Here is a 15,504-nt window from a genome sequence, read left to right on the forward strand (position 1 = left end):
TATTTTTATTTTCTTTATTGCTAAGTCAAAGTCTATATGTTTGTCACAAGTTCCAAGGAAAAATATAAAATATAGTAAAATAAAAAACCATTTATTTTGGTTGGATCAACTGATATCTCACAAAGAATAATACTTTGAGTACTAATGAATGGGTACTAATCTGTGTACTAACTAAAGTATAGTACGGATACTATACATATAATACGAATACTATATTTTAGTTAGTACACATATTAGTACCCATCCGTTAGTACCCATCCGTTAGTACCCATACATCACTCTCTCACAAAACATTATAAATAGACAAAACATATCTAAGTTGTAGATTTTCTGTGTTGTGTCTTTCGTAATAATCCTTCATGCTTTCACCATCACCATCTTGAAGATAAGAAGATAATTAGAGAAGATGTTATCAGACACAAGTTTAGATGGTGGCACACCCTTGTTAGAGGCGGCAGGTGATAATCATGGAGAACAAAGTTGGTGGAAGAAAGTTCTGGTTTTGGACGTGGAAGAAGCCAAAAATCAAGTCTTGTTTTCACTACCAATGATTCTTACCAATGTTTTCTACTATGCAATCCCTTTGGTTTCTGTCATGTTTGCCGGTCACCTCGGCCAACTCGAGCTTGCTGGTGCCACTCTGGCCAATTCTTGGGCCACTGTCACTGGTTTCGCTTTCATGGTAAGATTCAATCACTTCAATTAATATTCATACACATGATTTGAGTGGCTCTAGTATGCTTTTGTTTTTGTTTCTGATTGATATTTATGGTTGGTTTTTGCCTTATTTAGACGCAGTTGATTGGCTTCAATTATATTTATGTTACGTTGCTTCAATGGAAAATCTACCAGGTTATCAAAAATCCAATAGAAATGCGAATTTTATTGGTGAATTAGCTCTTTATAAAGAAAGTTTTTTTTCCCCTCCCTAAATTTAAAGAAATAAGAGTTGGTTTATGTATATTCATTGACATTAATTTTTGGGTGGGGGGGGCGCAATCTCTCAGTCTTTCTCTTTCAATATATGTAAACTTTCATTTGCTTTCACCTGGTTTCTTATGTTGCGATTACATATCAATTTGCTTGGTCATAAGTTGTAATTGAGATTATGGCCATTCTGCAATCAAGGGAGTATTTGGTGATAAATCATAACGTAAATGTGAATTTACAACGAATATAGAGTCTATTTGATCTTTAGAATTTTACAATCATAATCTATAGGATCAGTATGCAACTTCAAGGAAACAATTATAAAACTGGGAAGTCCATGACTAGTATAATCTATATGCTTATTCTCTTCTTGTTTCTCCTAGACTTTCTGTTTCTTTTCGGTGCTTCTTTGAGTCTTTGACGATGTCTTCTCTGTTCTTATTTTAGATAGGGCTAAGTGGAGCACTTGAAACACTTTGTGGTCAAGGATTTGGAGCAAAAATATACAGAATGTTGGGAATATATCTACAAGCATCATGCACTATATCCTTCTTCTTCTCGATAATCATATCCATCTTCTGGTTCTATACAGAGCCTATACTTGTTTTATTTCAACAAGATCCCAGTATTTCAAAACAAGCTGCTCTCTATATGAGATATCTCATTCCTGGTATATTTGCATATGGCTTTTTACAGAACATCTTAAGGTTTCTTCAGACTCAATCCATTGTTATGCCAATGGTCTTGTTCTCGGCGCTACCACTGGGCATTCATTTCGGCATTGCATATGCTTTAGTTCATTGGACATCGCTTGGTTTCAAGGGAGCTTCCCTAGCAGCTTCAGTTTCGTTGTGGATATCAGTCCTTGTGTTGATAATATATGTGTTTTCTGCAAAAAAATTAAAGTATACATGGGAAGGATTTACTTTTGAATCATTTAGTTTCATCCTCACAAACTTGAAAGTAGCCTTGCCCTCTGCAACAATGGTATGGTAAGTGTCCCAAATTTTCATCATTTAAGTTACAAAGTCACTGTTCTTTGATTTCAAATTCTAAGAGAAGTAAAGCCTCATTTAACTAAATTGTTTAGAATCATGCATGCTCAATCATGTTTGTCTAAAAGAGAATCAGATTTACTGCCTCTCTAGCTCAAATGTTTGAAATATGGAAATCTTCTTTGTGTTAGTCCTGTAAACATGAGTTCATGACTTAGAAAGATTTCAACCTTATTAAAAACAGTTTAAGAATTCCATTTGCCTGAAAAAAAAAAGCAGTACAAAAGTTCATTTAAACGAATTATAGTAACATAACCAAGGGATTTATTGTACCAAATTAAATTAGCCTTAAAATCTTACTCTTTGATCAATTGGAAGCAATAGTAGTGTCGAAAAGAGATCAAAATATCATCACACCCCCTAAATCTTACTAGTTATTTATTTATCACCTTTGTACTTTTCCAGCCTGGAGTACTGGGCCTTTGAGATTCTTGTGTTCTTAGCTGGAGTGATGCCAAACTCAGAACTAACCACTTCGTTGATCGCAATGTGGTACGTTTCACTTTTTTTTTTTAATATATATCCTACATAAATTTTTTTTCCTGTCTCTTTTGTGGGTTGTGATTGCCTTTTTAATTTTCTGGTTTTTATGATCTTCAGTGTGAATACAGAAACTATTGCCTACATGATTACCTATGGTCTTAGTGCGGCAGCAAGGTTAGTTGATAGAAAATAAAAAATTTCTAGCGCATTGTCTTTTAGAAATCTAAGAGAAACGAGACTTATATTTTTGTGACAGCACAAGGGTGTCAAATGAATTGGGAGCAGGAAATGTCAGTCGAGCTAAGAATGCCATGGCTGTGACTCTTAAGCTGTCTGTCTTCCTCGCTCTTATAGTTGTTCTTGCTTTAGCTTTCGGTCATAATATCTGGGCTAGCTTCTTCAGTGACAGCACCGAAATCATAAAGCAATTCGCCTCTTTGACGCCCCTTCTTGCAATCTCGATAACCTTTGATTCTGTGCAAGGTGTCTTATCAGGTTTGTATCATCCAATTTTTCTACAATAATATGCAAGGTTCCAAACATATAAATATTTCAATCGTCAATGCAATAGAATTTATGGTGTAGGTGTGGCAAGAGGATGTGGTTGGCAACACTTGGCTGTGTGGGCAAACTTAGCAACATTCTATTTCATTGGCATGCCAATTGCAGTACTTCTTGGATTTAAGTTAAAACTTTATGCTAAAGTGAGACCAGATTTAAATTATTTTGTTCAGAACTTCTTCATTTCTCATCTTTCAGTTACTGATATTGAATGTTTTATTTGGTACAGGGTTTGTGGATTGGGTTGATCTGTGGTCTCTCTAGCCAAGCCAGCTCCCTCTTATTGATTACGTTGTGTCGAAACTGGACTAAATTGGCCACTCTTGCGAACAGAGAAAAAGAAACCCCAAGCCTTATTTGAAGAATGTATAGACGAGGATGCAGGAATAATATCAGATTTTTGGAGGCCACGCCAAGTTGTGAAACTTTTTCTCAACTCAGCTCAGAAATATAGTTTGATATGGCGGCCATGCCGTATGCCAGCTTCTTCTGACTGATTAGGCAGCCAACAGTGAACAATCCATTACAAATGAAAGGAAAGAAGGGGTTTGGTACTAACCAAATCATATTGACACGATATTTTTTCTTTTCTCATGGAGAATGACCCAAGAAAATCTGATGATCTCATTGAAGAGAGAATCCGTGTAAACTGCACTCACCGGAAAGGAGACAAAATTTCATACATAATCTTTGTTTTGCTCAGGGGTTTTACTTGACCCTGCAAGGTTTAATCAAATACAAAAGTCCCCCAGAATTTCACAAATAATAAAAACCCCTGTTCTTAGTGAGTTGTTAATATTAATAGAATGATGAGTTTATTTACAACAGAAATACTACATTCACAAACGTGACATGTTAACTTGTAATTGGTCAGTTCACAATGAGTTTCGTCTGATCAAATACAAACTGATCAATTGTAAGCTGTCACGTCAACGTTTGTGAGAATTGTTTGACAAATTATCTTTATTTTATTTATAAATATTTATCTAATTATCTCTCGAGATATCAATCAAATATGAGCCTAAAGCTTGACTCGCCTTGACCATACAAACTCAGGCTTTTTTTCTTGAATTTGGGCCTAGATTAAAAAAAAAAAAAGAGCGAAATTATCAGTTCTCCACTAATGGATTAAAAAAGTCTTACTTTTTAATAAATTTTGTAATGATAAATTTATCTTTACTTTAATTTTCTATTTTCTATAAATGCTTTTGACACTCTATTGTTATCTAAAGTTTTGTTTTATGAATAATGATAGGTATATAATATAAATGAAGAAAATGAAATGTTAACTCTTTTAAAATAAAAGAAATGGAATGAAGGACATTTGTTAAATTTATGGGGTACCATAAGAAAAATAATTTAACTTTAAAATTTTGAAATAAAATATATTAAGAAATGAGGCTTTTTTAGTTCATTAATAGGTGTCGATAGCAGCTCCACTTTTGAAAAATTTAAGGTCAAAGTAAAAGCCCAGCCCATTGTTAATAATCGAGCCTGCACGGCCCATAATGCACTAACCTGCTCAGGCTACAGAGGGCCCCAACTAGCCCACATGCAGGCCTACATAACATTCGAAGGTTTTAGAATTTAGAATGAAGATATAGTAGAAGAAAAGCAATGGATGGAGCTTTAGCAAGGAATTTTAAAAAGATGATGTTCTGAGTAGGACTGTAAACGAGCCGAGCCGAGCTTTTAGCTTATCGAGCTCAGCTCGTTTACAATAGTGTTGAGATAAAGCCTGGCGACCCTCAGAATTGAGACTCGAACTTGAGCTCGGTTGAGTTTGAGTCAAGCTCGAGTCAGTTCGAACTTGAGCTCGCAAGCCTGATATCGAGCTCGAGCTCGTTAATCCATTTTGTCATTAACGAGTTCACGATTTGGGCTACTGATTGATAGGATACACGCTAAATCTATTAACTTGGACAACAACAAAATGGGTCATCCACCAAAAGCCTTAAATTTGCCAGGCTAGGCTGAGAAATTTTGTTTTAGTAAAGATACTCATCGTCTGTTGAGGCAGCCAACTTCAAACTTCAACATAAGCACTCTTGACTGAATCCTGGAAAGACATAATCTGTCGATGATGTCACCAAGTCTTGACTACATTCTGACCTTGTGCACCATGTCACTACACTGAATCGCTCTTTAACTTATTCAAGACATCCCTTAGTTGTCGATGCTGCTCATATTATGCACATCATTCATCTGTATCAACAATCCATTCTGGATTTGGGAGTTCTTTGTTTGCGATTTGGGATTTACAGCAAGTGGAAACTGAAATTGATTTGGTGTATTGATTGTATTCGTGTTATACGAATTTGCACTTTTTGGGGGGGGGGGNCCTTTGTCATATTTTATCGTAGACTGATTATTTAATCTTGCCTTCAATGTGTTTTGTCTCTCAATGGCTTTTATCTTCTTCAGTGTGAACACAGAAGCTATAGCCTACAATATTGTCTATGGTCTTAGTGCTGCTGCAAGGTTAGAAGTTAGAATCACTGCATATGAATTCTCTGGTTTCATTCCACATTTTGTTTCAGAAATTTAAAAAGAGAAAACTCACATTTAATTTATGACAGCACGAGGGTGTCAAATGAGTTGGGCGCAGGTCATATCAATCGAGCTAAAAATGCCATGGTTGTGACTCTGAAACTCTCTGTCATCCTTGCTCTTATAATTGATCTTGCACTGGGCTTTGGTCATAACATATGGGCCGGTTTCTTCAGCAACAGCTCGGTAATAATCAAGGGGTTTACCTCTTTGACACCCTTTCTGATAATCTCGATGACTTTAGATGCAATGCAAGGCATATTATCAGGTTTGTGTCATCAAATTTCCTACCTTCAATACGTATATGTAAGTATTTCGATTGTTGACGTAAATTGACAAGATTCCTGTGCAGGAGTGGCGAGAGGATGCGGGTGGCAGCACTTGGCAGTGTGGGGTAACTTAGGGACGTTTTATTTCATTGGCATGCCGATTGCACTACTTCTTGCATTCAAGTTAAAGCTCTATGCAAAGGTGAAACAATGTTAATGAAATTGGTTCATTATGCATAACTTCTGCATTCATATTTATCCTTGTAATGGTTTATTTTGATGCTTCAGGGACTGTGGATTGGGTTAATCTGTGGGCTCTTCAGCCAAGCCATCACCCTATTGTTGATTACAATTCGGCAAAACTGGACTAAATTGGACCTTGGGCCTTAGCAGGTCCAAATACAAAACACCTTTCACGTGCTTAAAGCCATGGCCCAATTCCGAGTAAGCCCACGATAGAACTCGCATAATGGGCTAGCCTATTACGCCAATCAAGTTGTTCACAAATTAAACCCAATTACTAAGGTCCGAATTCGCCTAGGCCTCATCACCAGTTTATTTGGGCCCAAGCCCATCGACCCAAGATCACTCTCAAGAACCACAGTTACTTAAACCCTAAAGTTATCTATTTCCTGTTTTATTACTATCCTGATTCTCCTAGAAAATCCATCAACATCCTAATTCATTTAAGATCTTGAATCTTACATTGAATATGATTCTAACTCTTTCAAAAGCAGGTGAATCAAGGATTTTCCTATTCACTAAACCTCAACCACTATGGACTCATAGTCCTACTAGGATTTGGAGATCCTATGACTATTATATAAACAAAGGCATGTCTTCTCATAATTCATTCGACATTACACCTTCAAACCCCCTAGTTCTCACCCTTGAGAGTTATACATCAATGTCGTAGTTCTAGTCTCCGACTAAACTTTTGGTAACTCTATCTTTCTCTTGCCCTCACTAAATTAGCCTTATTTAGTCTTACTGACTTTGAGCGTCGGAGTGCCTACGACAAACACCACCCCAGGTGTTTCCTGTTCACTTCACGCATGTTTATTCGTGTGCGCAGGTGTAGCGGATTGCTAGTGGCCTCAACCTCACGGGATCAGACCCTCTTCTGTAATCATATATTTTATCGTCTACAGAATTTTGACATACGATATCTCAAATATTATGTTCAATATTAAAGGGCTTCAGGTTTTCCTATACTAATAAATAGTACATTCATATCCATATGTACTCAAAAAAATCATTCATAGCTTTTTCATATTTAAGGCAGGAGAACGACTCACACCTACCTAGAGTTTGCTATAAAGACAAATTGGTATCCAAAAAGTTTTGAAATGACAAATACCCACATTCTGTCAGAGTTTGTTATTAAAAACCATTTGAAAAATGACAGGATGATAATTTTTTATATAGCTAGAAAATCTAACACTATGTCCACACCTCCGCCAAAACCTCTACCATGGCTAGAACCACGGTGGCCTGGAAAAAAATGGTTCTACATGAGAAACCAGTATGAATATAACCTACATTTCCAATTGAACTATGAGTTACAGGTCTTTTTACTTTCGTTTGCGCTATGGCAGCTAGTGCTCCTTAGATCATAGAAGTAATGCTGCAGAAAATGAAGATTTTTTGCAATGTAGCTCCATAGGAACCATAAATAGAAACACGAGAAATATTAGCAGAAATCGAGATTTCAGGCGTGAGGTAGTTTAGGAACAGAACTTAAATACATTATGTCTTTTAAGAAATTAATAGAGACGAGATTTATTTACTGTGACGCAGCACAAGGGTGTCAAATGAATTGGGAGCCGGAAATGTCAATCGAGCTAAGAATGCCATGGCTGGGACTCTTAAGCTCTCTGTCCTCCAAGCCCTACTTGTCTGTGCTTAGCCTTCGGTCACAATATCTGGGCTAGTTTCTTCAGTGACAGCACCGAAATAATAAAGAAGTTTGCCTCTTTGACACCACTTCTTGCACTTTCGATAATGTTGATTCTGTGCAAGGGGCTTATCAGGTTTGTATCATCCAATTTTCTATTACAACATACATAACTTCAAGCAAAGTGTTTATCAATCCAAGAGGTTTATGGTGCAGGTGTGGCGAGAGGTTGCGGTTGGCAACATTTGGCGTGTGGGCTAACTTAGCAACATTCTATTCATTGGCATGCCAACTGCAGTGCTTTGGATTTAAGTTGAAGCTTTATGCTAAAGTAAGCACTGGCTACACAGAAGTTCTCATTTCTTGTTCTTTCAATCACTGATCTAATGATTTATTTGGTACAGGGCTGTGGATGGTTGATCTGCGGTCTGTTCAGCCAAGCCACTCTCTCTATGATTACGTTGTGGTCGAAAATGGACTAAAATGGCCATTCTTCCAAACAGAGAAAATGAAAGCCCAAACTTTGCCAACTTGTAAAACTTTTCTCAACTCAATTCAGAAATAGAGATGATATGGTGGCTTGCCAGCTACTTACTGATTCGGCAGCCAACAGTAAATGTATGTAAGTGTATTGGGTAGTGATTATAATGTCTTGTACTCATATATATGATGGTAGATTCAATCTCTCATTTTCTCTTTCACAAGATATTTGATTTGCAACCAGCATGATCTGTTGTTTGTCATACAATCCAGATTTAGGCCTTCCATTTTCTATACAGCATTCTTCATATCATATTACATGCAGGGATAAAATCTGAAAATTTGATCTATTTGTAGCATGTGTACAATAGAATTCAATAATTCATCCTCACCTCTTAGTCCTGTTAGTTCTCTACTTCTATACTTTCCATCTGGGGTATGGGCTTTTGAGATGATTGTCTCACCCAAAATGGATGCCGAATTGGGGTATTGGGTTGTGAGCTGGACTAAAAAAAAGTAAGCTGAACATTATTGTACTTTAAATAAGTTCTTTGTTGTTAGTTTCATAGTTAATTTAGCTCCATCTTAATCAAAGTTGGCATACTCTTTTTTTAATTTTTTATTTTTTATAAATAAGATATTTAGTTTAATTTACGCTTACTCGACTAATATTAAAAAAGACTAGATAGTAATCCACTGCCCAATCCCTGGTTTCAAAGTTGGAATACCGTTTGATACCAAGGACCATTAATATTCTACCAATAACTTCACAAGCTATAAAGATGGTTTCTGCTTCTTCAACCTCAATAATGTTATATGGATATTCAAACTTCTGGTCCATTACGTTGAACTTGATATTAAAAGTTGTTTAAAATTCAACAATTTCTGATGTAGTTAGAGACGAGTTGATAAGTACCTGATTCTACCATGCGGTGCCTAAATCAGAAGGCAATCTGGCTACCCGACACTGCAACTAACAGTCAAATTCTAAATGAGTGAAAGGAAGGGTCTGTCAGCGTCACAAACACAACATATCAAAACGTGATAAATTTTTGCGAAAATTAAACCTGAAAGGCGTCAAAAGCTGGCAGATTCGAAAAAAATAAAAATAAAATGAAGATTGATTAGAAATATTATTCCGGAACAAATCCCAAAGTGCCACTTATTCAACACTGTACTAACATCCACACAAACTCCTCTTATTCAAACACTGTACTAACATCACACACACACACACACACCATCTATAATATATATTATATATATATATAATTTTTCCGCCTTTTTTTCGTGCACATCCATTTAATTACATTGTGTTAAAATTAGATGTTGATTGCAATATATCAAGGTATATGCCAGTTTCCGATTATTCTACATATAAGTATATAAATGTTTCATGTTCCTTCATTTTGACTTGGTTTATATTGTTTCTTGTTCTTTGAATACCTTCAAGATAAGGGTTATCAAACACAAGTGGTAAATGGTGGAAGTGGAACACGTGTTAGAGGCTACTGGTCATCGAGATGGAGAAGAAACCAGCAGGGAAAGTTGGTGGAAGAAACTTTTGGACGTGGAAGAAGCCAAGAATCAAGTTTTGTTTTCCCTGCCATGATTCTTACTAATGTTATATACTCAGCCATACTTTGGTTTCGTTCATGTTTGCCGGTCACCTTGGCGAGCTTGAGCTTGCTGGAGCCACCTCGCCAACTCTGGGCCGTTGTCTCTGGCTTCGCTTTAATGGTAGCCACCACTTATCTCTTATTAGTTTCTGCATTTGCTGCATATATGAGTGTTGTTCATAAAACATGTAGATATTTAATCCACCATGTCTTGAAATTAAGTATTAATCTGCAACTTGAAGAAATGATAGTGAAAAAATGTCCATTCCAATCCATATAATCCATAGACTAATTGCTTCTGTTTGATTTTTTTTTTTTTCTGTTTGATTCATCCCATGCCTCGTTAGATTTATTTCCTCTCTGTTCTTGTTGTAGGTGGGGTTAAGTGGAGCACTTGAAAAACTTTGGCCAAGGATTTGTGGGGATTATACAGAATGTTGGGATATATCTACAAGCTTCCTGCATAATTCATTTTTCTTCTCAGTGGTATCCATTGTTTGGTTCTATACTGAATCTATTCTTATTTTGCTCATCAGATTTGCTATTGCAAAACAAGCAGCTCTTTTGTGAAGTATCTTATTCCTGGTCTATTTGCTTATGCTTTTTTACAAAACATTTTAAGGTTTCTTCAGACAATCCATTGTCCTGCCATTGGTAGTGTGTTCAGCTATACCAATGGGCATTCATTTGGGATTGCATATGCTTTTGTTTATGTACATCCCTTGGCTTCAAGGGTGCTGCACTGGCAGCTCAGTTTCGTTATGGATATCGTGCTGTTGTTGGCAATTTATGTCCTTCGCGCGAAGAAGTTTGAGCATACGTGGAAAGGATTTTCTCGTGAATCATTCAGTTCCATCCTTCCAAACTTAAAAATAGCTCTGCCTTCTGCAGCAATGGTATGGTAAGTATTGCCAAATCTTCTTTAGTCTTTAGTCTTTTCTTTAATTTAAGTTTATTAGACCACAAACCCACTTTTTCTATCTCAATCATGGCCATAAAGTTAGAACTTAACTGATGTACAGAGTTCATTATAAAGAATCATAGCAGAACTAAATTCTATACTTTTTAGCTTGGAGTATTGGGCTTTTGGATTTGGTGATTTTAGCTGGATTGATGCAAACTCAGAAGTAACTACTTCATTGATTGCAATGTGGATGCTTCAATTTTCTATAGTTTTTTTTTTTGAAAATTTTCTAGCAAAGTCTTCAGCATCACTATCTTGAAGAGAAAGAAGATAATTAAAGATGTTACCAGACACAGGTTTAGATGGTGGTACACTGTCGTTAGAGGGTGCAGATGATGATGATGTACAAACTTGGTGGTCGAAGAAAGTTTTGGACGTGGAAGAAGCAAAGAATCAAGTGTTGTTTTCGCTACCAATGATTCTTACTAATGTTTTCTACATTGCCATCCTTTTGATTTCTGTAATGTTTGCCGGTCACCTTGGTCAACTTGAGCTTGCTGGTGCCACACTTGCCAATTCTTGGGCCACTGTCACTGGTTTCGGTTTCATGGTGAGATTCAAACACATGATTTGAGTGCCTCTAGTACGCTTAATTTTGTTCTTGTTTCTGATTGATAATTTTGGTTGCTATATGAGTTATTTAGTTGCATTAATGTTATATTGCTTCAATGGTAAATCAATCAGTTTATCAAAATTCCAATGAAATTCATTGTTGTGAGTGAATTAGCTCTTCATGAAGTAAATTTTTTCTAGATTGTGAAGGAAATTTGACTATTGGTTAATCCTTATCCACTGGGGCATTAATGGTGGGTGCAATATCTCTCCCTCTCTCTTTCAAGATAGGTGTGCAATTTCATGTGCATTTTCCTTGTTTTCTTGTGAGATTAAGGCCTTTCTACAATCTTGGGAGTATTTGATCATCAGAATTTTACCATGATAATCTATAGGTTCATTTTCATGATAATTATAATCTACAGGCTTATCATCTTGCTGCTGCTTGATTTTTTGTTTCGATGCTTCTTTGACTATTTCTTCTCTGTTATTGTGGTAGGTGGGGTTGAGTGGAGCACTTGAAACACTTTGTGGTCAAGGATATGGGGCCAAATTATACAGGATGTTGGGAATATATCTACAAGCATCATGCATCATATCGCTCTTCTTCTCGATAATCATATCCATCTTATGGTTCTTTACAAAGCCTATACTTGTTTTATTTCATCAAGATCCCAGTATTTCAAAACAAGCAGCTGTTTATATGAGATATCTCATTCCTGGTATATTTGCATATGGCTTTTTACAAAACGTCTTAAGGTTTCTTCAGACACAATCCATTGTTATGCCGATGGTCTTGTTCTCGGCGCTACCAATGGTCATTCATTTCGGCATTGCATATGCTTTAGTTCATTGGACATCGCTCGGTTTCAAGGGAGCTCCTTTGGCAGCTTCAGTTTCGTTGTGGATATCAATCCTTGTGCTGGCAATGTATGTCTTCTTTGCAAAAAAATTAAAGCATACATGGGAAGGATTCTCTTCTGAATCATTTAGATTCATCCTCACAAACTTGAAATTAGCCTTGCCCTCTGCAGCTATGGTATGGTAAGTGTCACAAAATTTCCACATTTTAGTTACCAATTCACCATTCAGTTAGAATCATGAATGCTCAACCATGTTTATATAAAAGTGAATCTGATTTGCTGCCTCTCTAGTCTCTAATAGATTGATTCAGAAACTCACAGATGCCCAATTGAATATTTAAAATATGGAAATCTTCTTTCTGTTAATCCTGTAAATAGGTACATTATTTGAAATAATATTTTATTCTTAATAGGATGAGATATGATTTAATTAAATATGATAGGATTATGAGAATGTGTTTGGTACATTTTTTAAAAACATTTTCTGAAAATATTTAGATTATTTTTTAAGCCTCTAAATTTGTTAATTTAGCTAAACACCCTTTATTATAAAAGTTTATAAATTAACAAAACACCCCTATCCACCCAACCGACTCCGTCGGACAGTGGCAGATAATCATTGGAATGGCACATGACCGATTGGATTTTGTTGGTTGTGTGCTGGCCAAAATATGGTTGTCATCAACGGCTAGATCTCCACGGTCATAATCTGGACGTCGTTGACTGCCAGATCTCTGGCCATAGATCTGAAACGGCCAGATTAACGCATGATTAGTCAAATTCGTTCCATCGTGTGTCATTTCGATGGCAGTGGCGGTTGGCAGTGGTTACTGGTGGGTAACTGTTACTTGGGTGGGAGAAGGTATTTTTGTTAATTTATAAACTTTTATTGAGAAAGATAATTGTTAAAAGTTTTGAGTTTGAATGGAATATGATTGGATTTTGAATTAAATAGTCAACAAATACATTTTTTACTTTTTATGATATAATAATAGAATAGAATAAAGTTTAACAACGTTTATTATTTTGTACTTTTCCAGCTTGGAGTACTGGGCTTTTGAGATTCTTGTGTTTTTAGCTGGATTGATGCCAAACTCAAAACTAACCACTTCGGTGATTGCAATGTGGTATGTTTCATTTTTTTCTATGAATTTCTTTCTGCAATAATCCTTATCTGAGTTGTGATTGTTTTTCTCTTTTCTGGTTTTATAATATTCAGTGTGAATACAGAAGCTATTGCCTATATGATTACCTATGGTCTTAGTGCCGCAGCGAGGTTAGTTTATAGGAAACAGAACTTTAAATACATTATTGTCTTTTAAGAACTTAATAGAGACGAGATTTATTTTACTGTGACGCAGCACAAGGGTGTCAAATGAATTGGGAGCCGGAAATGTCAATCGAGCTAAGAATGCCATGGCTGTGACTCTTAAGCTCTCTGTCCTCCAAGCCCGTACCTTGCTCGTGCTTAGCCTCGGTCACAATATCTGGGCTAGTTTCTTCAGTGACAGCACCGAAATAATAAAGAAGTTTGCCTCTTTGACACCACTTCTTGCACTTTCGATAATGTTGATTCTGTGCAAGGTGTCTTATCAGGTTTGTATCATCCAATTTTTCTATTCCAAACATACATAACTTCAAGCAAAGTGTTTATCAATCCAAGAGAGTTTATGGTGCAGGTGTGGCGAGAGGTTGCGGTTGGCAACATTTGGCGTGTGGGCTAACTTAGCAACATTCTATTCATTGGCATGCCAACTGCAGTGCCTTTGGATTTAAGTTGAAGCTTTATGCTAAAGTAAGACCTGGCTACACAGAAGTTCTCATTTCTTGTTCTTTCAATCACTGATCTAAATGATTTATTTGGTACAGGGCTGTGGATGGTTGATCTGCGGTCTGTTCAGCCAAGCCACTCTCTCTATGATTACGTTGTGTCGAAAACTGGACTAAAATGGCCATTCTTCCAAACAGAGAAAATGAAAGCCCAAACTTTGCCAACTTGTAAAACTTTTCTCAACTCAATTCAGAAATAGAGATGATATGGTGGCTCTGCCAGCTACTTACTGATTCGGCAGCCAACAGTAAATGTATGTAAGTGTATTGGGTAGTGATTATAATGTCTTGTACTCATTAATTATAGTGGTAGATTCAATCTCTCATTTTTCTCTTTCCACAAGATATTTGATTTGCAACCAGCATGATCTGTTTGTTTGTCATACAATCCAGATTTAGGCCTTTCATTTTCTATACAGCATTCTTCATATCATATTACATGCAGGGATAAAATCTGAAAATTTGATCTATTTGTAGCAATGTGTACAATAGAATTCAATAATTCATCCTCACTCTTAGTCCTGTTAGTTCTCTACTTTCTATACTTTCCATCTTGGGGTATGGGCTTTTGAGATGATTGTCTCACCCAAAATGGATGCCGACTTGGGGTATTGGGTTGTGAGCTGGACTAAAAAAAAGTAAGCTGAACATTATTGTACTTTAAAATAAGTTCTTTGTTGTTAGTTTCATAGTTAATTTAGCTCCATCTTAATCAAAGTTGGCATACTCTTTTTTTATATTTTTTATTTTTTATAAATAAGTATTTAGTTTAATTTACGCTTATCTCGACTAATATTAAAAAAGACTAGATAGTAATCCACTGCCCAATCCCTGGTTTCAAAGTTGGAATACGTTTGATACCAAGGACCATTAATATTCTACCAATAACTTCACAAGCTATAAAGATGGTTTCTGCTTCTTCAACCTCAATAATGTTATATGGATATTCAAACTTCTGGTCCATTACGTTGAACTTGATATTAAAAGTTGTTTAAAATTCAAACAATTTCTGATGTAGTTAGAGACGAGTTGATAAGTACCTGATTCTACCAATGCGGTGCCTAAATCAGAAGGCAATCTGGCTACCCGACACTGCAACTAACAGTCAAATTCTAAATGAGTGAAAGGAAGGGTCTGTCAGCGTCACAAACACAACCATATCAAAACGTGATAAATTTTTGCGAAAATTAAACCTGAAAGGCGTCAAAAGCTGGCAGATTCGAAAAAAATAAAAATAAAATGAAGATGATTAGAAATATTATTCCGGAACAAATCCCAAAGTGCCACTTATTCAACACTGTACTAACATCCACACAAACTCCTCTTATTCAACACTGTACTAACATCACACACACACACACACACCATCTATAATATTATATATATATAATATATATAATTTTTCCGCCTTTTTTTCGTGCACATCCATTTAATTACATTGTGTTAAAATT

At 36.1% G+C, this 15,504-nt stretch overlaps 2 protein-coding genes and 1 pseudogene across 2 annotated transcripts; all 3 read left to right on the top strand.

Moving 5' to 3' along the window:
- The first annotated feature begins 315 nt into the window (after positions 1-315).
- LOC116124904 (protein DETOXIFICATION 19-like) lies at positions 316-3,173 on the top strand. Its single transcript, XM_031410663.1, has 6 exons — positions 316-682; positions 1,378-1,922; positions 2,391-2,477; positions 2,586-2,642; positions 2,725-2,963; positions 3,040-3,173. Exons 1-6 carry the CDS (start codon positions 407-409, stop codon positions 3,051-3,053), a joined length of 1,218 nt encoding a protein of 405 aa, XP_031266523.1. The 5' UTR covers positions 316-406; the 3' UTR covers positions 3,054-3,173.
- Positions 3,174-5,401: 2,228 nt separating this feature from the next.
- On the top strand, positions 5,402-7,145 carry LOC116124905 (protein DETOXIFICATION 18-like). Its single transcript, XM_031410664.1, has 4 exons — positions 5,402-5,510; positions 5,609-5,847; positions 5,932-6,050; positions 6,137-7,145. The coding sequence occupies exons 1-4, from the start codon at positions 5,434-5,436 to the stop codon at positions 6,236-6,238; spliced, it is 537 nt and encodes a 178-aa protein (XP_031266524.1). The 5' UTR covers positions 5,402-5,433; the 3' UTR covers positions 6,239-7,145.
- A 1,772-nt stretch (positions 7,146-8,917) lies between these two features.
- LOC116124964 lies at positions 8,918-14,170 on the top strand (annotated as a pseudogene).
- The last annotated feature ends 1,334 nt before the right edge of the window (positions 14,171-15,504 follow it).

This window comes from Pistacia vera, unplaced genomic scaffold (assembly GCF_008641045.1).
Source record: "Pistacia vera cultivar Batoury unplaced genomic scaffold, PisVer_v2 Contig158, whole genome shotgun sequence".
NCBI classification, from domain to species: domain Eukaryota; kingdom Viridiplantae; phylum Streptophyta; class Magnoliopsida; order Sapindales; family Anacardiaceae; genus Pistacia; species Pistacia vera.